The 22,221-nt window shown below is 42.0% G+C and overlaps 1 protein-coding gene and 1 long non-coding RNA gene across 6 annotated transcripts in view; one reads left to right on the top strand and one right to left on the bottom strand.

Moving 5' to 3' along the window:
- Positions 1-5,223: 5,223 nt before the first annotated feature.
- On the top strand, positions 5,224-8,378 carry LOC308584972. Its single transcript, XR_014007058.1, has 2 exons — positions 5,224-7,136; positions 7,574-8,378. It is a non-coding gene; the product is annotated as an uncharacterized lncRNA (long non-coding RNA).
- An 8,162-nt stretch (positions 8,379-16,540) lies between these two features.
- LANCL1 (LanC like glutathione S-transferase 1) overlaps positions 16,541-22,221 on the bottom strand; it is a 29,438-nt gene continuing 23,757 nt past the window's right edge. For 4 of the 5 annotated variants that reach the window (XM_081190227.1, XM_081190231.1, XM_081190228.1 and 1 more), the window contains 5 exons: positions 21,614-21,760; positions 20,938-21,120; positions 20,293-20,469; positions 19,337-19,409; positions 16,541-18,637 (listed from right to left, as the gene is read on the bottom strand). In XM_081190227.1, the coding sequence (XP_081046353.1) occupies positions 18,561-18,637; positions 19,337-19,409; positions 20,293-20,469; positions 20,938-21,120; positions 21,614-21,760 (657 nt within the window). In that variant the 3' untranslated portion in view covers positions 16,541-18,560. The remainder of the gene's footprint in view (positions 18,638-19,336; positions 19,410-20,292; positions 20,470-20,937; positions 21,121-21,613; positions 21,761-22,221) is intronic. The other variant, XM_081190229.1, reaches the window with a different exon arrangement.

Below are 22,221 nucleotides of genomic sequence, written 5' to 3'. Positions count from 1 at the left end.
AGGAAGGAGGAGAAGAAGAAGAGTGGGAAACATAGTGACAAACATGATTTTTTAAAAAACAGAGTCAGATGGCGAGGCAAGCCTTAAAGTGAGGAAAGACTTCATAACACAACCAGTGTGTCATTATTATTCATATTATAAAGAAATAGAAAGCGGAAAAACACACGTTTGCCCAACCCAACCCACTGTTTTTCTTATTTTACAATTTCACTGTTTTTCTTATTTTACAATTGAGAACTCGGGATAAGAAAATATTTGGATGTTTTTATAAAGGATGTCCCAAATTTGTACATCACAAGGGATGCCTCCACACGCTGCAGCTGTTATTCTCAGCATGGCAACTGAGAGGGGCAGGAAGAGCAGCACAACTCCAGGGCAGGGCTAAATGGCGAGCTTTGCAGCCTATTTCACCACGCATGCCATCTGTATGTGAGTAACATGTGAAGGTGGCATAAGGATTGGATTAGATTGATGTTAGTTGCTGCCAGACTTGTCATAACACAGCTGTGGAAATCACTGTTGTGGAGAAGCTTATGCATCAAATCTGTGCCATCAAGGGACAAGCAAATCAGAATACTGTACTTTTTTGCTGAATGCAGTAGTTTGCCCCCCCCCCCCAATACTAAGATTGACAGTTCAAGGATACTCCCAGCCCAATATGCAACAATTTGGAAAAAATAATTAATGATTCAAGTGTCCAGGGAATTATAATCAACTGATGTTGTTTATGGTGCCTTAAGTTTCTGCGACTTTAAATATGTGTGCTCCGCTTAACATAGCCATGTGGACTGTGCTGGGGAGTAACAGTGGGATGTGAGGCACACAGGCATAATATACATGTAGATCTCAGTAAAATAAGAGAACATGGTGGTGTCTGTGTAAGAGACTGTGCAATGAGGCTGGGGAGGGGCAAACATTGGAGGTGCAATCCATGGATTGGGTCAGTAGGCTGTGTGGAGAGGTGGGGGGGGGGGAGAGAGAAAGCAGGAGCTGGAAAAGTTAACTTAGAAACAAGCAAATTACGTACAGCCTGTTTCTTTTTGCTGCTGCTCTGAGGCCAATTCATCTTCAAGAAGAGAAGGGCTGTGAACTAGCCCAGTTCTGCCAGGTAACAGAGGGTTAGAAATCAGCATAAAGCTTTTCTTGCCTAGCTTTCACACCTAGTAATAGGCACATATCAATTTGCTGCTGAAGTTTCAAGCGCTGGCATGGGAGGCAGAGACAAGCTGTGGACTGCTAGCTGCCTAGTTCAATCAACATACCAAGCTGAATCGTCATAATCAGCAACAGCCAGCAAACACTACTGGACAATAAGACCTACCTTCCTTTTCCAACTAACCCTAGACTTCATGTAGGAGAGTCAATTTTCTGTGACTAACTTCTTGGGTGCCTAGGACAAAATTTAAGTACTTTAACCATGCGGACAGGAGCTGACCACAAAACTGGAGAGCTCCACCAAGATCTACTTTAAGAAGCCCTGGCTTAGAGGTGCTTTGTACTTTTCAAAGCCCCTGAAAGAAAGTGGAACACCATTGAGGAATTCACACCAATTGTTTAGTATCTAAAGCTTAAGGAACAGCTGCGGATTTAGATGCTTTCCCTTATGATTGGCATTTGGGAAACTGGCTAGCGCTCCACTTTGCACTGGGAAAAGACATGGGAAACTGCTTAACACTGACAGTCCAATGTGAAGTGAACAGTGGCAGAGGCTTATCTGTTTCCAGGTGTTACAGAAACAGAGTTTCTCTTCTGCTTTTAACACAGCAACTAACTAAATATGATCACTGTTTCACTCTGTCATCCCTGGCAGTGTGACTTGACAAACTTCACTTGTAATGGAAAACAAAGGCAACAGCTGAGGATTCGGGTGTTCCATAGCAGCTGGCTTTTTATATGTTCTGCTCCTAGACAATAGATTCCTTCACTTCATCATAGGGCTTGCTGCTAAACTCTCTGAACTGGGGCAAAGGAACTTTGCTTATTAGAAGCATTGCATACTTACTTTGGAGTTAAAATTGTTATAGTATTTCCACAGAAGGTAGAAAGCTGAAAAATGTCCAAAACACTATTATTGTACTAGAAGAGTCTGGAAACTGAACATCTGTACTTATTGTCCTCAAAAATGGAGACTATGAAGTGCTCCCAAGAACAGACAAAGCACTTCCACATCACCTAGAAGCCTGACTTGAACATCTTTCCTTCAAAACAGGGGATGTTCAGAACTGTTTAAGGACTTTTACACTGGCTAGAACGCTACTTTCAATACATATATTTATAAATAATAATTAGTTGCTTTGAATAAGGGTTTTAAGCTACAACCCCATACACACTTATTTGGGAGTACCGGTAAGTCACACTGAGGTCACTTGAGCGTACTCTGAGTGGAAATGAAGAAGATTTTGCTATGAGTCATTGATGGAGAATTTTGAAAATATTTGCATCTGACATCCTCAAAAGCTGTTTGTGTGAGGCTGCAATTCTGTACACATCCAACTGGGAATAAGCCCCATTGATGACAATGATGAAGCTTCCTTCTGAGAAAACATGACATAGGCTTAGATTATGAGGGTGCTTCCACACAAGCAGTTGATCATTGTTGGGGTTATGCTGTACTGTTACCAGAATGGAATTCTAATTTCCCCATGAGGAGAGACAGCCTTCCAGACAGAGAACTGTCCTCTGTAAAGTAGGACATTACATGGAAAAGTAATTATGAAACATTCTAATGAGCTCTTGCTCCTGCATCTTTTAATTGCAACCTGTTCTGCAAATAACTGCAGGTGGTAATGTTTACTTCCATGCTGCAGAAAGTTTTTTTCTGCTGGTTTCTGTTAAAAGCACATTATTTTGAAGATAGAGCTTGGATTTTCAGAACTATGTTTTCCATTGCAGCAGTTGTGTTATTCCATGCGAGAACCTAGCTGAATTACAATTCCATCATGGGTTGGCTTTCTTATCATAAAATCATAGAACTGTAGAGTTGGAAGGCAACATGAGGGTCATCTAGTCCAGTCCCCTGCAATGCAGGAATTTCTTGCCCTGAGATTGAGCTATCCTGCAGCATCACAGACAATGAGAAAAACACCCATTCATGATAAACTGGATGAATCTGAGACATGGAACAGAAGAGTGGCTATTGAAGTCTGACCGTGATTTTCAGATACAAACTGAATTGTTAAGAAGAAGAGAAGAGTAGAAGAAGAGTTTGAATTTGATACCCCGCTTTATCACTACCCTAAGGAGTCTCAAAGCGGCTAACATTCTCCTTTCCCTTCCTCCCCCACAACAAACACTCTGTGAGGTGAGTGGGGCTGAGAGACTTCAGAGAAGTGTGACTGGCCCAAGGTCACCCAGCAGCTGCAGGTGGAGGAGCGGGGAAGCGAACCCGGTTCACCAGATTATGAGACTACCGCTCTTAACCACTACACTACACTGGCTCTCATTGACACTGATGTATCGTTAAAAGAATAAGAGTAGCCCCAAAGAAAGTGATTTTATACTTAAAAGCAGAGAGGGTGAGACAAAAAAGAAGGAAAAGATTTAGTTAGAAGTGTATAGAAAGCAAATAGAAAAGCAAACCGTGAGAAGAAAGCACCTCTTTTCTCTCTTATAGTTTGGGATATGTGTTTTTCCTTTGTGTGACGTGGGGCTGGTGCGGCTGTGTCCAATCGCTAAGAGGAGGAACGCCAACTGCTGTGCTGCATATAGCGGATGGCTGACTTTGCAGTTGTGCCTCATTGCCCTCTCACTCAAGGTTTTCTAATTCTGTCTCAAAGCAATATCAGTGTCTCTAAGCGATCAGCCCTGAGGAATGCAAATTATTCCTTCTAGAACTCTCCAGCACCTCAGCCTCTCTCAAGGGGACATAGCATGCCCAAAGAGAAATGCCTTCCTACCACGGCAGTTGTTTACTAGACACCAGAGCACCACCCAGAAGTCCAGATTCAGATGCAAAGAAACCAGTATTCGACGTTCTTTTCTTTAATTAAGGTTTTCTACTCGGGGTGGGGGGAATTACAGAAAATTTGAAAGAATTGATTAGTATGCATTGCGCTGAAGTTACTACCTGAGGTACTTTAAAGACTAGGGTTTGTGTTCTAGGATTACTTCCCAACAATAAAATTAGAAATTTGTTTTAAATTAAAAATGGGGAGTGCTTTGCTCAGATACCAGCTTACATGAAGAATTTCAAAAGAAGCATATCCATGTATACATAGCTTTTTCTCTGAAGAAATGTGCATGCTTGGGTATGGCCAGGGATATGTTTTGCCTTCATTTTCAACAATCCTGAAAACTTCCTCCCTTTCCTCTGTTTTCTTTAAAAAACTGACCTCCTCAAAGCATCCTTGGTTTATTGGTAATCCTGGTACCGCTGGGGCTATCAAATGTAAGCAAGCACTATAATGTAACAGGAAAATTTGCAACAGCCACTTTGCCAGCACCTGTTCACAGCTTCTTTTGAGATATCCGCAGTCAACACAAAACACATATAATAATGATTCACATCATGCAGAACCCTTCACAGGGGAAAGAGTTTAGCTGACAGGCCCAGTGGGGTAGTTCTCACTGGATAGTTTAAAATGTGAAGATTAAGCTCTGCGCAAGATGCTAATTCCAGCATTCATGCTTGCGCTGCGTGTGTTAAAAATAAAATCTCTCTGGTAATTCTTTGGACAATTTGAATTCTTGCAGCTTCAAGGCCCCTACAATCCATGCATTTACTGTAAAAAGTTTCCACTTCAGACTATTCCCTGGAATGCTGAACAAACAATTCTACTGTATTAATTCTCATTTAAATGAACTGTGTCTTCCTTGAGTCTCATTCAATATTTGCCTTCAGTGACTTCAGGGTTAGAATGAGCATTATAGGATGGAGAAGTAAATAGTGCATGGACCCCCAGAAGTTCTGTATTTCCATATAAATGTTCCATATTTTCTTTCTGATATGTCACCTTCCAAGCTACACTCCCCATCTCTCTCTCCTGACATAGAGAACATACAGGGCATAGGGCAGGGGTAAGCAACCTTAGGCCCGTGGGCTGGATCCGGCCCAATCACCTTCTCAATCCGGCCCGTGGACAGTCCGGGAATCAGCGTGTTTTCACATGAGTAGAATGTGTCCTTTTATTTGAAATGCATCTCTGGGTTATTTGTGGGGCATAGGAATTCATTCATCCCCCCCCCCCCAATATAGTCCGGCCCCACACAAGGTCTGAGGGACAATGGCTGAAAAAGGTTGCTGACCCCTGGCATAGGCATAGGATGATCAAGACAGTCTCCATGCTTAAACTGGGGTGAAATCCTAATTAAAATGGTTCTAGAAAATTATTTTGCTCCAGGAGTGCCTGAATCTGGTCAGCCACCACCCACCTTGTCCAGGAAAATATTCTGTGTTGAAGGCAGGATTTCCTTTCACAACTGTAATTCTGGGGCCTCCGTTCTTTAAGATTTCTAGCCTTCGGTGGCCTCCTAATTCTGAAGCCTAGATAAGTAGGGAGTTTAAATTTAAAATAAATCTAAAGCTAATTTTTAAATATATATATTTTTAGAGTTTTCCCAGTACTTGTCCTCTTATCACTCAGCAAGACCATGGTTTATCATCATGTTTATAGGTAGTGGTGATGTCTCCTACCGCATCACAAAGAGCTTGGGTGCCTGTTGGTTTAGTATTTTAACCTCTGCTGCTTTGAAATTTATATACATTATGCCACTGTTTTGTTCTCATTTTGTTTTCTTTCTGAGTAAAGGCAGGAAAGTGTATTATTATGCAACTTTATGTTCCACTTTTATTCCCTCATGGGACTCAAAGCAACTTACAGGTAAAAACAAGAATTGCTAAAATACAGAATAAGCAATCATTAAAAACCAATTAAACATGGATAGGATTAAATCTGTCTCTCTATCAACCATCTGTTTAAACCAGGCATAGGCAAACTCCGGCCCTCCAGATGTTTTGAGACTACCGTTCCCATCATCCCTGACCACTGGTCCTGTTAGCTAGGGATTATGGGAATTGTAGTTCCAAAACATCTGGAGGGCTGGAGTTTGCCTATGCCTGGTTTAAACCATACATCTACCATCTGCTTATAGAGGTGGGCTGGCCATCTGTCAGGCATGCTTTCGTTGAGATTCCTGCATTACAGGGGGCTGGACTAGATGACCCTCAGGATCCCTTCCAACTTGAGAATTCTTTCATTCTGTGAAATAATTACAATAAAAACAGCACAACACCAGCCCTTTAATTAAAAGCAGTCAGTTCCCAAAGGCCTGTTGGAACTAAAAGGAGGGAGCCAGTCTAACTTCTCCAGGGAGGGAATTCCTGAGTCTGGAAGCAGAAATCTTAACCAGATCAGAGGGAAGTAGGTGTTTGGCTCCCGTCTTCTTTGAGAAAGAGCAGAATGGAAAGTAGTGGTGCTTCACCTCCTGCCCCAAATGGGTTACAGAAGAATAGGAGCTTGCCTCTCCCACATTATTTTATCTACTTGTTGATTATCTACAATTCTTTTAAAAATGCATTGATTACGTTGGAAAGATGTAGGATGAAATGCAGCTATTGTTTTTATCAAAAATAATCCAATTCATTTCTTAAGACAGCCCTATTCCAAGGCAGATCTTTTAACCTTCCTTAAACACCCATTGCCCCCCTCAATACCCTATTTAGCAATAGAGGCAAGCGGCATGTAGCTAAAGAATGTTGTTCTACATCTCATATATCTTACGTGATCAGAGATTGTTAAGAAGGAAACTAACAACAGCTTAGACTGAAATATAGATCTATAAATCTTAAAGAATAAGACAGTAATTCAGAACAGGGTGAAGTCAGACTCCAGAGACTGGATCCAAAGAACACACTGTGTGTGTGTGTGTGTGTGTGTGTGTGAGAGAGAGAGAGAGAGAGAGAGAGAGAGAGAGAGAGAGAGAGAGAGAGGCAAGAAGTTCAGATTATCCCAAAAAAGTTTTGTTGTTTAAAAGTATAAACTGATAAGAACAAATTAATTCAAAAGGATGTTTTTTTTTTTTGTTATCATAGCCAATAGAAGCTCGACTGGACTGTTTACTAAAGATCAGGAAGCGTACCATGAGAGCCAAGAGGATTCTGGTGTTCTTAAAGAGCAGAGTCAAAGAAGCTATTACAGGTGAGAAGGCTTAATTCAAAACATAGAAGTCTTGTCCAAATGCAGAAAACAAAAAGCGTAGTGGCCAGATACAAAACTGGACAGGGCTAGTTGTGCAGAAGAGGAAATTCCAGCAGGTGCTGCTGCTACACTTGCTGAGATTCCCTCTTCTGTTAAAGGTACGGGAGTCCACTCGCCTCTAAGCTAGGCTAAACTTTAATATATTGGTCTCTGGCAGGAAAGCAGACTGAAAGTATCTAATGGTCCACCAGGCTATTTTGGGACTATGCAGACTTTTGAATAGACGTAGCAGAAATAAATGAAATCTGTATAGTCTGAAGAATAAAGAGGTATCTAGACATCTATAGCTTATTTTAGCAGGTGAACTTGATTCCTAAAGTCAGAAAGGAATTTTGCATTTTAAAATGGCTGTGAACATATGGTACTGCCTTATATAGAGTCACATCATGGATCCATTTATCTGGAAACTGCCTAATCTGATTGGCATCAGCTGTCTAGTTTCTCAGGCGGAGGAGGGTCTTTCCCCAGGACCTACTACCTGAGACTCTTTTAACCTGCCCAGGATTGAAGGTGAGACCCTCTGCATCAAAGCATGTCCTTTGCCACTGGCCCTCTACACCCTTGTGAGCATAATACATGTAAAATATAATAAATAGCTTATCTATGTACTTTTTTACATAAAGCTTTATTGGTATACATATAAATATGACCTATGGGTTTGTCAATGCATTTCTTATGCAACTAAATGCTCCAAGGAATGAGAGGTTGACTGCAGCTGTCACACAGAGCAACAAACATATGTTAATTGCTTCTTAATTTATTTCAGTCCAAACTACACCTTCTTGTGGAAACTAATCTATGTTCTGGCTTCAGCATCTCCCAGAAACTTCGTTTTTCTTCTATTGCTAGATAGATTTCTGTTGCTTGATCTGTGCTGGTTTTGTTGAAGGAAAAAAGCTTGTCTTAAAGTTAAACCCATTAAGATTTTAAAAACATAATTTATATTTTAAAATATTGATTACAGTGGTACACTTCAGGTTACAGACTCCACTCACCCAGAAATAGTACCTCAGGTTAAGAACTTTGCTTCAGGCTGAGAACAGAAATCGCGAGGCAGTGGTGCGGTGGCAGCGGGAGGCCCCATTAGGTAAAGTGGTGCTTCAGATTAAGAACAGTTTCAGGTTAAGAATGGACCTCCGGAACGAAGTTCTTAACCCAAGGTACCACTGTATTATTTTATTTTTTGAAATTTCACTCTCAGCTTTTGTAAAGGGTGGAATTAAGATCAAAAAGAAATTCTACAGTGTACATATGACTAAAAAATAAATATTGTTGCATTCAATGGGGCATACTCGCAGGAACGTGTGTGCAGCCTTACTGACTAATTTTCTGATATAGACATTTGCTGCTAAGACTTGATCACTGAGAGTATAAAAATGTGTGTGGAAGATCATATAAAACTCAGCCACTTTATGTGTGTGGAAGCTTTTGAGAGCTGTGCAATTCAAAAGCTCTGTAATGTGAACCTGTACCATTTGTTTTAGGGACGCAGGTGGCACTGTGGTCTAAACCACAGAGCCTAGGACTTGCCGATCAGAAGGTCGGCGGTTCGAATCCCCGCGACGGGGTGAGCTCCCGTTGTTCAGTCCCAGCTCCTGCCAACCTAGCAGTTCGAAAGCACTTCAAAAGTGCAAGTACTGCTCTGGCAGGAAGGTAAATGGCGTTTCTATTCAGTGCTCTGGTCCGCCAGAAGCAGCTTAGTCATGCTGGCCACATGACCTGGAAGCTGTACGCTGGCTCCCTCGGCCAGTAAAGCAAGAGGAGCTCCACAACCCCAGAGTCGGCCATGACTGGACCTAATGGTCAGGGGTCCCTTTACCTTTACCATTTGTTTATTTGCTTAATTTAGAGCATTTGTACCTTGTACAGTCAAAAAGGCTCCCAGAGCAGCTAACAGGCTAACATGAAATCAAAACAAGTCACTCCCTACACGCACGCCTATATTCAAACAAACAAACAAACAAACAAACAACACACAAAGGAAAGGGGACATGGAGGGAAGAGGAAAATACAACTCAAAACTCAGGCATCAGTTTCTAGACCATTGTTCCTATACTGATCGGCTGGCATAGTTCAGTGGCAGGAGGTGCCCAGTGGCTAAGTATATATATATATATATATATTAATTTCAAGTGGGAGCAACTGAGGTCATGTTGGCTCTTCTCAACTCATAAAACATCTCTTCTTTCTAAGAGCATGGTAGTACTTAATTTCTAAAATGAGACGAATGTGATCAAGCATGCCAGGAAGACCTACTTTTGATATGTGAGCGCTAGCATCCTAATCCTAGAAGTGGGGTTTGGTGTGGTGATGGAAATGCACTCTGCACATGCTCTTAGGAACCTGTTGTTGGTTCGGAAGGCTAAGCTTATACAGAGCGCTCAGAATACAAGAAGGCATATTAATGAATGATACAGTGGATTGTGAGGAGGGTAAATAGGTTGCAGCCAATGCAGGAAGAGAAGCAAATAGTAAAAGTAATCACACTGCTCTGTCTGGGATGAACCCTAATAAAATAAAAACACCTGAGGGGAATTGGGGCAGAAAGCCATGTGCAGATACGGTTGTTCTCCTCCTCCCCTGATTACTTGACAGCAGATACAGTGGATGCTCGGGATGTGCAGGAGGCACGTTCACAACCCAGTGTTCGCAACCCGCAGCGCCATGCCTGTGCATGCGCGGGTCACGATTTGGCGCTTCTGCGCATGTGTGAGCACCAAAACACGGAAGTAACCCGTTCTGGTACTTCCGGGTTTGGTGCAGTGTGCAACCCGAAAACACACAACCTGAAGCCTCTGTAACCCGAGGTATGACTGTACTGGAAATTTGATCAACTCAAATAATCCTATTAGAGCAACAGTCGTGAAACATTTGTTCCAGTTCTGTACACTGTTGCATGCTGAAGGGTAACTATTTATGCGTCTGTCTCCAAATGGATTTATGGATGATGAGGAATCGCCCGTGGTTTCAGTTACAGTCGCTGCAAAAATTGCAACAAATTGTGGCTGCTGTGAACACCTCTAGCACAAACACTTGTACCTGTTTCCAGAAATTTCTGAGCCATGTGGAAATGCTTTGGGAGAAGAGCTAGTTCCTATTTCTTTGCCACCCTCAAATACCATCCTTGTTTTCTCTAGCAGCAGTCTCCTAGACACCATGTCACCATTTGCACTTGGCCCTCCCTCTTTACAGACTCTTAAGATGAATCAAGGTCTGAGCAGCCACCTCTTGCTGTGGACCTACTTCATAATTCTTTTCCTCCCAACTCAGTGGCTGCCTTCTATGTAAGCAGCTGGAGCAGGAGACTGTAAATCAGCCTAGCAACAGTTGGGTAAATGAATGCACAGTGCACAACCTGTTCCAGCTAACCTAAATATTTAAAAAGCTCCCAGTTCATGTGCATGTCAAGAAGAACCTTAGCACTGAATTTGATGTACACAATAAAGCCAGTAGAACATGCATAGAAATGGACTGGATTCCGCTGCACAAATTGAAGAGCGTGTTGCTGCTTGCTTGAGATTATATGTGTGGCTCTTCTGAGAGAGAGGATCCCACCCCCCACAACAGCATTTCATGTATCCTATAATAGTTGACACACATATAATGGTCAGCGGTTCAAATCCCCGCAACGGGGTGAGCTCCCGTTGCTCAGTCCCTGCTCCTGCCAACCTAGCAGTTCGAAAGCAAACCCAAAAGTGCAAGTAGATAGACAGGTACCACTTGGGCGGGAAGGTAAATGTCGTTTCTGTGCACTGCTCTGATTTCACCAGAAGCGGCTCAGTCATGCTGGCCACATGACCCGGAAAAACTGTCTGCGGACAAACGGCGGCTCCCTCGGCCTGTAAAGTGAGATGAGCGCCGCAACCCCTGAGTCGTTCGTGACTGGACTTAATTGTCAGGGGTCCTTTCCTTCTTTTATAATAGTTGACACACACATAATGTAGCATATCGAGATCATAGACTTTAGCATGAGTTTTCTGGATTGTAACTGACAATATATGCCATTCTTCTCTAGTCACTAAAATTGTAGATGGTGCAGATTTGTTTTACACAGGGCTTTTTTTCAGCCGGAACTGGGTGCCATTGCCATTATAAGAGGCAAGGGAGACATTCATAGTGAGCTCCAGCACCTATTTTTCTAGAAAAATAGCACTGGTTTCACATATCTGGACATGCAGAAAGGAGGACTAGTTAAGCAATCTCCAAAATTTCTCACACTGGAGATGGATACATATATGTTCAAATTTTTATCTTTAAACAATTTGCAGAACTGCAAACTATCCAAACAAAGAATGGTAAAGTTCCCCAAATAATTTAGATTATCTTTCTCACCTCAGTGTATATAAACCTACAGATAACAAACTTGTCTCTGTCAGCCAGCTACCATCTAATTTTGAAATAACCCATTGTACCTTTAAGGAAATTCTGAAACAGTTATATCTATCTCCAGGTGAATAGCATAAAGGGCAGTACAAGCACACCATGTCTTTGATCTAGCCTGATCGGCATACTGAAATGCAGTAATTTGTTGTTGTTGGTTTTTTTTTACATTTTTATTAATTTTAAATATAATCATACAATTTTATCCAAATTTTACCTAATTTTAACAAAATACCAATTTTGACTTCCTTCAACTTCTCTGGTAATCATCCATTTTTACCCTTCAATACGCATTCCTTTAATTGCATTGCCATTTGTCTTCCCTCCCCTTCTATTTTCTTTCAGCAATACCTCTAAGAATTTTACAGTTCTTCTTGAAACCCCACTAGCGTTGTTTGTACCTCACATATATTTTTCAGATAATCTACAAATTTTCCCCAATCCTCGATGAACTTTTGGTTTCGGGCATATCTTATTTTCCCAGTCAGTTTATCCAGTTCCGCATAATCAGTCAATTTCATTCTCCATTCTTGAATCGTCGGTATTTCCTCTTGTTTCCATTTCTGAGCCGATAGAGTTCTTGCTGCCGTAACTGCATACTGGAAAAGCTTACAGTCTTTTCTTCGAATGTCTTTACCTGTAATCCCTAAAAGAAAGGCTTCTGGTTTCTTAACAAAAGTGTATTTTAACATCTTTTTCAATTCATTATATATTACTTCCCAGAAACTCTTTACTTTCTTACATTCCCACCACATATGGTAGAATGTTCCCTCTTTTCCTTTACATTTCCAACACTTATTACATGTTTTATACATTTTTGCCAATTTTACCGGAGTAATATACCATTTGTAAAACATTTTCATTACATTTTCCTTCAATCCCATGCATGCAGTAAATTTTAAATTTTCTTTCCATAATTTTTCCCAATCTTCAAATTGGATGTTATATCCAAAGTCTTTGGCCCACTGTATCATTACCGATTTAACCTCTTCATCTTTCGTAAACCATTTTAGCAACATTTTATACATTTTTGACAGAGTTTTATATTCATTATTTATTATCTCTATTTGGAACCTTGAATCTTTTTCTGCATAACCACTTTCCTTTATGTCTTTTTTAAACATTTCATTTACCTGAAAATAATGCAACCAATCATACACATAATCTTTAACATATACATATGGTTTTAGTTTCCATTTTCCTCCTTCTTTAATTGTTAATTCTCTGTATGTGGCCCAGTTCCCTCTCATATTTATTTTCTTTACACTCATAACCTCTAACGAAGATAGCCAATGTGGAACTCTTGGCTCCAGAAGGTTTTTGTACCTGTCCCATACTTCTATTAATGAACTCCTGAAAATGTGGTTCCCAAATCCTTTATGAACTTTCTTCTTGTCACACCATAAGTAAGTGTGCCACCCAAATCTGTTATCATAACCTTCTAAGTCCAATAATTCCGTGTTTTCTAATTTAATCCTTTCCTTTAACCAGCAAAGACAAGCTGCTTCATGATATAACTTCATGTCTGGCAGGGTGAAGCCTCCCCTTTCCTTCGCATCTGTTAATAATTTATATTTTATTCTTGGCTTCCTGCCCTGCCAGATATACCTTGAAATCGTTCTTTGCCACTCTTTAAAAATCCCTACCCCCTTAATAACGGGAATAGTCTGAAATAAAAATAACATCTTTGGGAGCACATTCATCTTTATCGTAGATATTCTGCCCCAAAAGGACAGCTTCATTCTACCCCACACCTCCAAGTCATTCTTAATTTCTTTCCACATCTGAACATAATTATTCTGGAACAGGTCAATATTTTTAGGAGTTAACCAAATTCCTAGGTATTTTACTTTCAAAATGCAGTAATTTGTTGGCCCTATAAAAAAATACCAGCTAGATATTCTGTGGACATAGTTTGAAACCTAAGTTACGTAAACATTAACAGGGGGGCGGCATCCACAGATAAACGCTGTTGTCTGACTTAGCTTTAACATATCAAGCCAAAGACTTTGAATTATGCATGTATTTGGTTTATTTTGGCATTTTCAGCAAAAATTACACCACAGATCTCTTGACCCCCAAAAGCCCTAGTCAGGCATCCATTGTGTGAGCGGGGGCCTGTTCCCTGTCCTTGCTGCACCCCTCCACATATTGGGGTGCTTTATGTACGCTTTAGAACCCCTTAAGGGGAGGACGAGGTTAAATCACGCGGAGGGCCTACAATGAGTAGAAAAAGTTTCCCACTGTAGACATTCAGCCTGCAATATATAGAGGCTTGTTTGAAAATGCCACCATGTAGGGTCAGGGAGCGCAGCCCCCCATTCTGCCCATCATGTGATGGCAAATGCGTGAGGGGAAAAGCCCCAAAGAAGAAAGGGGTACCCACAGATACCAGTGTTATCGGAGGTGCCTTGAGATGCAGGCGAGACCAATTCTCTGTGCTCAAAGCTGTGGTCTGCTAGCCTCCTACTAGTCTGATATAAATCCATTTTGCCTAAAAAAAGATCCCAGTGATCTCTTAGGTGTCTGCCATATAAGGAAAAGTGCTGCCATTTTTTCCTTGTGTTTGCAGCTGTTGCTAATAAGCACTTATAGCATGCATGGAATGTGGAACGCGGCTCAGCCATTCAGTCTGTCTGAAGGGGGGTGGGACTTAGAAGAATTTTCAAGAAGTCCTCTGAGCAGAATGTTAGACGTAGCAGCTGCTATGAAGCAAAGGGTTAGCGTTGGCCATCTGACATATCTGAAGATTTATCAGTCTTGCTTATCTCTGCATGCCTCTTGCAAAGAGTATTCCTTTGTGGTGTGCATTCATAGAATTGTTGGAAGGGTCCCCAGGGGTCATCTAGTCCAACCCCTGCAATGCAGGAATCTCAACAGTTCCCCATCCAATCTGAAACTATACTGGACCCTGCTTAGCTTTGCAAACGTGATAGCAGTTTTATTCTCATACATTTCAGCAAAGGCATTGTGGCCACATCCAACCCCAAATGTTTCATTTTGGTAACGTTTCTGCTTGGCTGCTGTAACATATGGGGGGGGGGTTGCCACATCTCAAAGCTATGACACTTTTTCATTTTGTGTAAGCTTTTCAGACTCTAAGCTTGAGGGCAGGGTCTGTCATTTTTTATTTATTCCTAAACTGTGGGTTAAACCACAGAGCCTAGGACTTGCTGATCAGAAGGTCGGCGGTTTGAATCCCTGCGATGGGGTGAGCTCCCGTTGCTTGGTCCCAGCTCCTGCCAACCTAGCAGTTCGAAAGCACGTCAAAGTGCAAGTAGACAAATAGGTACCACTCCGGCGGGAAGGTAAACGTCATTTCTGTGCACTGCTCTGGTTCGCCAGAAGTGGCTTAGTCATGCTGGCCACATGACCAAGGCCACATGACCAAGCTGTACGCCGGCTCCCTCGGCCAGTAAAGTGAGATGAGCGCCGCAACCCCAGAGTCGGTCATGACTGGACCTAATGGTCAGGGGTCTCTTTACCTTTACCTAAGCTTTATTCCTAGGAGCTTTTCTGGCTAAAGGATGGGGTGTAAATAACTGGAATAAATGACCCACACAACTATGGAAATGTGTGATGCAACCACTGTTTGCCTTCTCCTTTATGTAGGATTCCATGATAGAGGTTGAGGGGACGCTTAGTAGGGATGATAGTTCCTCAGAACAGAGAGAGAAGGCTCACACGCTAAACTTCTGCAACCATGCTGCTGTTAAAATCAGATGACTGGACCCATTTAAAATCAGCAGCAGTAAATCCTAAGAGCCAAGGAACACTGACACTCTGAAAGGGGGCAGAATCGTGCAGCACTTGAAAGCCGAAGCATTTAATTGTTGCATGACTGAGCAGCTTTTATACTTCACAAGACGCTCTGGGTGGGTGGGTGGAGGCACAGGGCTCCACAGTTTTGACTTCAACAGACTAACAGATTTTTGAATCTGGTAACTTTAATAGTTTACATTATCCTTAAGAAGCATCCCAGTGTTTGCTCATGAGAGGCAAGAACCCACCAGACGGCGGCACCACCTGCTGGAGAAGCAGCAGCCCATTAAGTGCCTCTAAACAATTTTATCAAATGTGTAACAAAGATTTATAGGCAGGTTGTAATCATGTTGTAAGTCTATAAAAATAACAAACAACACAGGGTGATAAGCAACATTTGTCATACTCTGAGTAGGCCCATTATAATTTGTGGCTTAAGCAGTCTCTAAGTATGACAAACGTTACACATCACCCTTGTTCACTGTAAACCCAATATGCATGCTAATTTTTCCACACTTTAAGAACTAAAATCTTTTTTATTTGTGGAATTTTTGATTTTAGGATATGAGTATTGAACATAAGCATGCACACACATATACATGGGCACGTGAAAGATGAAAAATAAGTCTATTCTTCAGGGTTTCACTTTATTAAATGTCTCACAGCTTCCAGCCAATGAGCCATTTCCCCCTGCAGTTTCAAAAACACATAACATATAATATAAGCTGGTACAAATATTTCTAAATGAAAAGCTGTAGCCATGGTGACTCTGTGGCACACAGGTTCTCCAAAGCTGTCGTGGTGAACCTCCTTGGTTAAAATAAAGTTGCAGCTGAGGACACAGGCAAGCACTAGGCACTGCCTGCTCTCATCCTGGCTCTGGCGTGAAATAGAGGGAAGCAGTTCTCAAAGCAGGAACCCACAAACTTTGTGAGTGCATGTGGGTGCAGCTACTGATTTTGAGAGGGGTATGTGTACCTCTGTGCTCTATCAATGCATGTTGGGCTGGAAGAGAGAAACTGTGCCACTCTTGACAATTGCTTGTGTCCTTTTGGGGAGACTCACTGCATACTCTGAGGGCCAGGGAATCTATAGTTAAAGGGAAGATGCAAGTGCAGCGGAGGCTGTAATCTCTATCCTTGGAAGTGCAATTTTAATTTATTCACAACATAGCTGATGTTCAGAAAGAATATAAGACAAGATACTGGTCCAAAGCGGTTTTAATTGCGACAACTGTGACATCTGGCAACAGGCAAATTAGCTTCATTGTGTTTAAAAGGCTTCAATTTAATTGTCCACACCAATGTGGAAACGCTTTGCCTGAAAGTCAAGGAGATGGCAACGTCTTCAGAACAACTGGTCTAAAACAGGACAGGGTAAACTTCAGGTCTTTCAGATCTACTTTGTATTTCTGCTAGAACCCGAAAAATCTACACCCCAGAGGCAGACACAAAAGATCTGTCCTTAGAGTTAGCTCATAGTCTTTTAATGCTCCTGGTTAGCTTTCTTCATTTCAGCAGATTAAGTTAGATGGGAAAAGTTGTTTTGTTTTGTTGCTACTATTATTAAAGAACTATTATTAAAACTTATCTACTTACTTATCTACAGCAAATCTACTAGCAGATCCCAATCAACCTTTGGCTGCTGCTCCTCTGAAAGTATTTTTAAGCTGCTCCATTATAATATACACTGGAAAACCTAGTAATTTATGCTGACATGGGATGGGGAAGACTACAGAGTTGTCAGTCGCTTCCAACAATCAACTAGAAGGAGCCAAGCAGTCAGCTATCAGTGACACTTACCAGGGCTGACTCCAGGATTTTGGGGCTCTCAGGCAGGGCCCCCTCAGTGGGTCCTCCTAACCTCGGAGAATTGGGACATGCAAACCTAGAAATGCTTTAGGCTAAATCTGATCATATATTGGATACGCTGGACAAAGGGAACATAGTAGCAGCAATAGAGCAGCAGGCACTCTGGGCATTTTCCAGGACCCCGAGACCAACTATCTAGTCAGCCTCTGAAGCAGAACCTGAAATTGAGCTTTCCATATCACTTACACAGCCCCAGATCAGTTGAGGTTTGCTGCCTACCTGACTTCATACAGGTACTTTCCACTTTTAAGAATACTTTGAGAATCTACTATTAAGTCAAGCTTATGCCACGCTGCAGTCCGACACCAAATTACGGTTTAGATAGCCCTTTTCACAAAGATCTGGTAGCACACTGATGCGCTATAGAGGATGCAAATTAGTTCCAATCTGTTGCAGATTGAAAAATACATGAAGTAACACGTGCAAATGCACGGTGTCTTTGTTAGACTAGGTTGCCACAGATCTCAAAGCATTCACTGAAGAAACTGCATTATCACTTCAAGGGGTTATAAGCTTATGCACTGGGTGCTGATGAAGCAAGCAGCAGTAAACAGAACCTTTGCTTAAAAGTGGAACGACGAGACTTTGGTACATTCCTATCATAGCTACAAGCCTTTGCAGAGATATTGAAGAACGTCATAAGTAAGCACTGCTGCTATTCAAGAACAACCTGTCCTGTAGCTGTAGCTACTTAAAACCCCCCACCAAGGTTCCAGCTTGAAAATGAGAGTATCACAAGACCCTGAGGACAATACCTCTTAACACAAGAGGGAGCAGGAAATAAATGTTATTACCCTCCAATATTAATAATTATTCTTGAAGATTATGAATGCAACAACCCCAATTTACACCTCCTTTTTTCTCTGCATGTTTAATTTCAACTGTATTTTCCCCTCCTTATTTCTTACATGTTATGTAATTTGAAAGATAGAAGGGATAACACGCACACAACAAACAACTGGGCTCCATATATTTTATCCCTTCTATATTTCCAAAACATTAACCAAGTTGACCCTTATCATTAAAACTGAGAAAAATATATTCATAATGGGAAAAGCCTCCCTTCCTCAAAATAAGATACATAAAATAGCAAGGTTTTTTTTAAAAAAATACTCCAACAAAATATTGTGCATTTGCCAGCTTTAAAACCCTGTTCCTTACCTGTAAACCTAAACAATGCACATAATAAAACGGCTAGTAACTTTTAAAAGCAGATTGGACACTGAAAAGAATGTAAAATACTCATAAACCCCAAAGATTTTCCCATGTTAGCCAAGATATGAGATGAAATCTATTTAATCTGCCTTTTCCAAAGATATGAAGTGCAACAAGCTTCATGCTGGGATGGAATTTACAGTTCAAAAGCTGGGAACCTGGCCTTGGCTGGTACCAGCAGGTCAGCAAGAAAATATATTGTTCCAGCCATTCCTGAGGAGACAAAAGACATAGAATAGCGATTACTTACAGCATAAGGAACATGGTGTTTCCTTAGCTCTAGAGCAGCATACGCAACGGACCCTGCAGAATTGGTTTCTGTGGTTCTTTACTGAGCCTGGTGGCAGCCAAATAATCCCTGCAAAGTCTTTAGAAGTTTGTTTGGATCCTGGAGAGTTAGCCGATCAATGGTTCTGAAAGCCAACGCAAGTGGCAATCCAAGTGGAGCAGGATCCCAGATCCCTGGATGTCAAGGACAACCTGCAGATCCAGCTGAGCTATGGGGGGCTTCAGCCTAAAGTTCTGGAACAAGGGAAGCCAGGCCTACCACAGCTAGACGTAACAAACTTAACTTCCTCTACAGCAGGCACCCCCAACCTGTGGCCCTCCAGATGTTTTGGCCTACAACTCCCATGATCCCTAACTAACAGGACCAGTGGTCAGGGATGATGGGAATTGTAGTCCAAAACATCTGGAGGGCCGAAGGTTGGGGATGCCTGCTCTACAGTGTTTTCCTTTTCAGTATAAGCTCCGAATGACAGTGCTTCAGCTGATCTGACCAGGCCCCACATGTGCTTACTTTCAACCACATGCTCTAGTGAGCCGATGCCGAATTCTGGGCTGGGAGAACTGTGGAGTAGATACATTCACACCTGAAAATCATTACGGAGGAACAAGCTTAACAATGATTACCTTCAAAGAGAGAAAATGGAGTGTCTGGTGTCCGACAACCATGCTGCCCATAACTCAAACACCATTCTGCAAACTAAGAAAAGAGAGATGTTAAGAAGACTAAGGCACAATCCTGTATTGAAGTACCTCTGTATAATCAGGGGTTATATAATCAGCAGAATGCCTCTGATACGCCAGTGAGCCCTGGGATAAATTAAATACTGGGACTGAAAGATGTGAGGCGGAGTAGCATTAGACATAGACCACCACAGATCTGCCAAAGGTGGCAGGAAGAGAAACATGGAACAGGGACATCGTATTTTTCACACAGCTACTGCTACACTTTAAGTATCATCATATCAAGCATTTTAGAAAAACAGGTCATGCACTTTTAAATACTGTGACCTATATATGAGTGACTCATTAATAGAAGCACCTTGCGCACAGAAGTTTTGCAACAGGTGAAGGCCAGCTTTCCAATTATTATCACATTTCATGATTTCCTAAGTCTGGGGAAAACCCCGAAGCAGAGACGGGCCGCTCAGAGCTCATGATCCAGAGGCAACAAATAATCTTCATTTGGGGCAGCCTGTGAGCTCTTTTCAAAATGCAGACAAGCCTTTAAAAAAAGAAAAGTATTCCACATCCCAGGAGTGATATCAAACATCTGTCATACTCAGAATAGATTCACTGAAATCAAGGGACTTAAGTACATTGATTTTAATGGATCTATTCCAAGTATGACTAAAGTTGAGGATCTCCCCGAGTCCTTAGCAGGCTGGCATTTGAAGGCTGATCACAAACGATTTTGTCATGTGCTAGGATCAACCTTCAGTTAGTGGATACAGCTTAGTTTCTTCTCAGGATGTTAGCATGCCCTTTTCTTTATCCAAAAATTGCTTTTGACGACTACCTCAAAAGAAAACATGCTCATCCCAAACGAAGTTCATTTGTGTGTGTATGTGTGTGTGTCACACCTTGCAGGCTCTGTAGAGATATTTCATGTCTTGAGTGAGGTTGTAAAGAGTCAGGAACGCATATGCATTGCCAGCTGTACCGTGACACAGCCCGTAACCTTTCTTCAGCAACCCCCACTGCCAAATCACTTCAGCACACTGCAAGGCATCGCTGAGGTACTTCTGTTCGCCAAACACCTGCGGAGACAAGAAGCGTTTTGCCCTGCGGCGTCATCATTCGAGACTGGAACAGGGAGGACTCGGGCATACTTTTGCCAATTAGCTCTTTTATCAAGGAGTGGCCTCTCTCTCTCACACACACAAACTTGGACAAGAACACAGTGACTTTGCCTTACCTTCAAAGACTTTTGGAGTGATAAATGGAAGGAGCATGGCCATTATTTAAGTCACAACTGGCTGTCACCATTAGTCAATCGCCACAGAACAGGACACATGGCCAACTCTGAGCAATAAGAATGTCCCGCATTCAGGATGCATGACAAGGACGTCTTCAGGAATCATTTGTAAAAGTCTAATTTCCATTTCAGAAGGGGGCAGAGGAGTTATTGCATTTAAATATTATAATCTCCTTGTAAGCGGGGTGAAAACTTGTTAGGTTTCCTTACTGTTATTGCCCATCTCATTTTGGCAAAGCCTCCTGCTTACCTTATAGGCCTGAAGGAGCATGTAGATAACGCCAGGAGCACCGTGGCACCAATGGACCAGCAGGTCTCTCTGATCTTCAATGCATGGCGGGTAATTGCCCGAGGGGAACTTCAGCTGGCAGACGTAATCCACACTGGGCTTGACCACATTGTGCAGCTTTGCCTGACTCACTCCAAGGCCAGGCTGAGAGATAAAGACAAGCACCATGTTAAATCACAGGTGAAGCACTGATTCAGCCAGCTTTCAATGCATCAAATATGCTAACTTTGTGTCTTATCTCATTTTCTGTCTCTGGGGCAAAACAAGAAGTCTGGAGGTTAGCAACATGAAAATGCTCCCCACCCCCGCCGTGGCTCCCTATTTGGGGAATGCTCTCCTCAGGGAGGCTCACCTCGCACCTCAAGGCACCAGGAGAAAATGTTCCTTTTCAACTAGTCCTTTAGCTGATAAACATCCTATGTCCATTTAAATGTGGGGTTTGGGGGGGTTATGGTTTTCTTTTGTTTTTATTATATCTTTCGTGTTTCTATTTTGTATTTTTATGTAGTGAACTGCCCTGTGATCTTCAGATGAAGGGTGGTATACAAATCAATCAATCAATCAATCAATCAATCAATCAGAAGTTTCATACAGTACAGACAAGTGGACCTCCTCAACTCTGAAGGATGCCTCTCACCTGCATGAGATAGTAATAGATCCCTGCTAGGCCATGAGCAGCTCCTACATAATATTCCTGGTACCATTCATACATCAGGGGGCTCTTAGCTGTGAAGTTCCGTCTCTTGGCTAGGTTCTCGCCAGATGCCATGACTGCCTCACAGACCTGCAGGAAAATCAGAAATAAATGGTGGATGACAAAAACAAACAAACTGAAGTGGCCAATGGCAACATTCTGAAGCTTTCAGTTTAGAAAAGCAGTCAATTATTTCTGCTTTTCTCAAGTGACTACTGTTCTGAAATGGATGCTTTGAAATTTTGTTTGTCACGGTCAAACTTAGGGCTTATCCACACTCCCTCAGGCCCCAGCACTTTCTTGGGGTGGGAACACTCTTTAGCACTCAGTTGGAGCAAACAGCAATCATGTTTTCCACACACTGGTGTTTGTTATGATTTAGAGCTAAGGAGTGGGTTTTCTCTGGGAAAGGGGTGGAGCAAGGAGGAAACCGCTTGGACCTGTGTTTTCCAGGCACGGGGCACCCAAAAGTATGGACTAAGTGTGCGTAGCATTCAACTACCGCATCCCATCAGATGCACAAGGATTTCTGCTTGTATAACAGGACTCCC

Source organism: Podarcis bocagei (genome assembly GCF_964188305.1).
Source record: "Podarcis bocagei genome assembly, chromosome: 1".
NCBI classification, from domain to species: Eukaryota; Metazoa; Chordata; class Lepidosauria; order Squamata; family Lacertidae; genus Podarcis; species Podarcis bocagei.
Note: the sequence above shows the minus strand (reverse complement) of the source record. Positions and strands in the feature narration are given on the sequence as shown.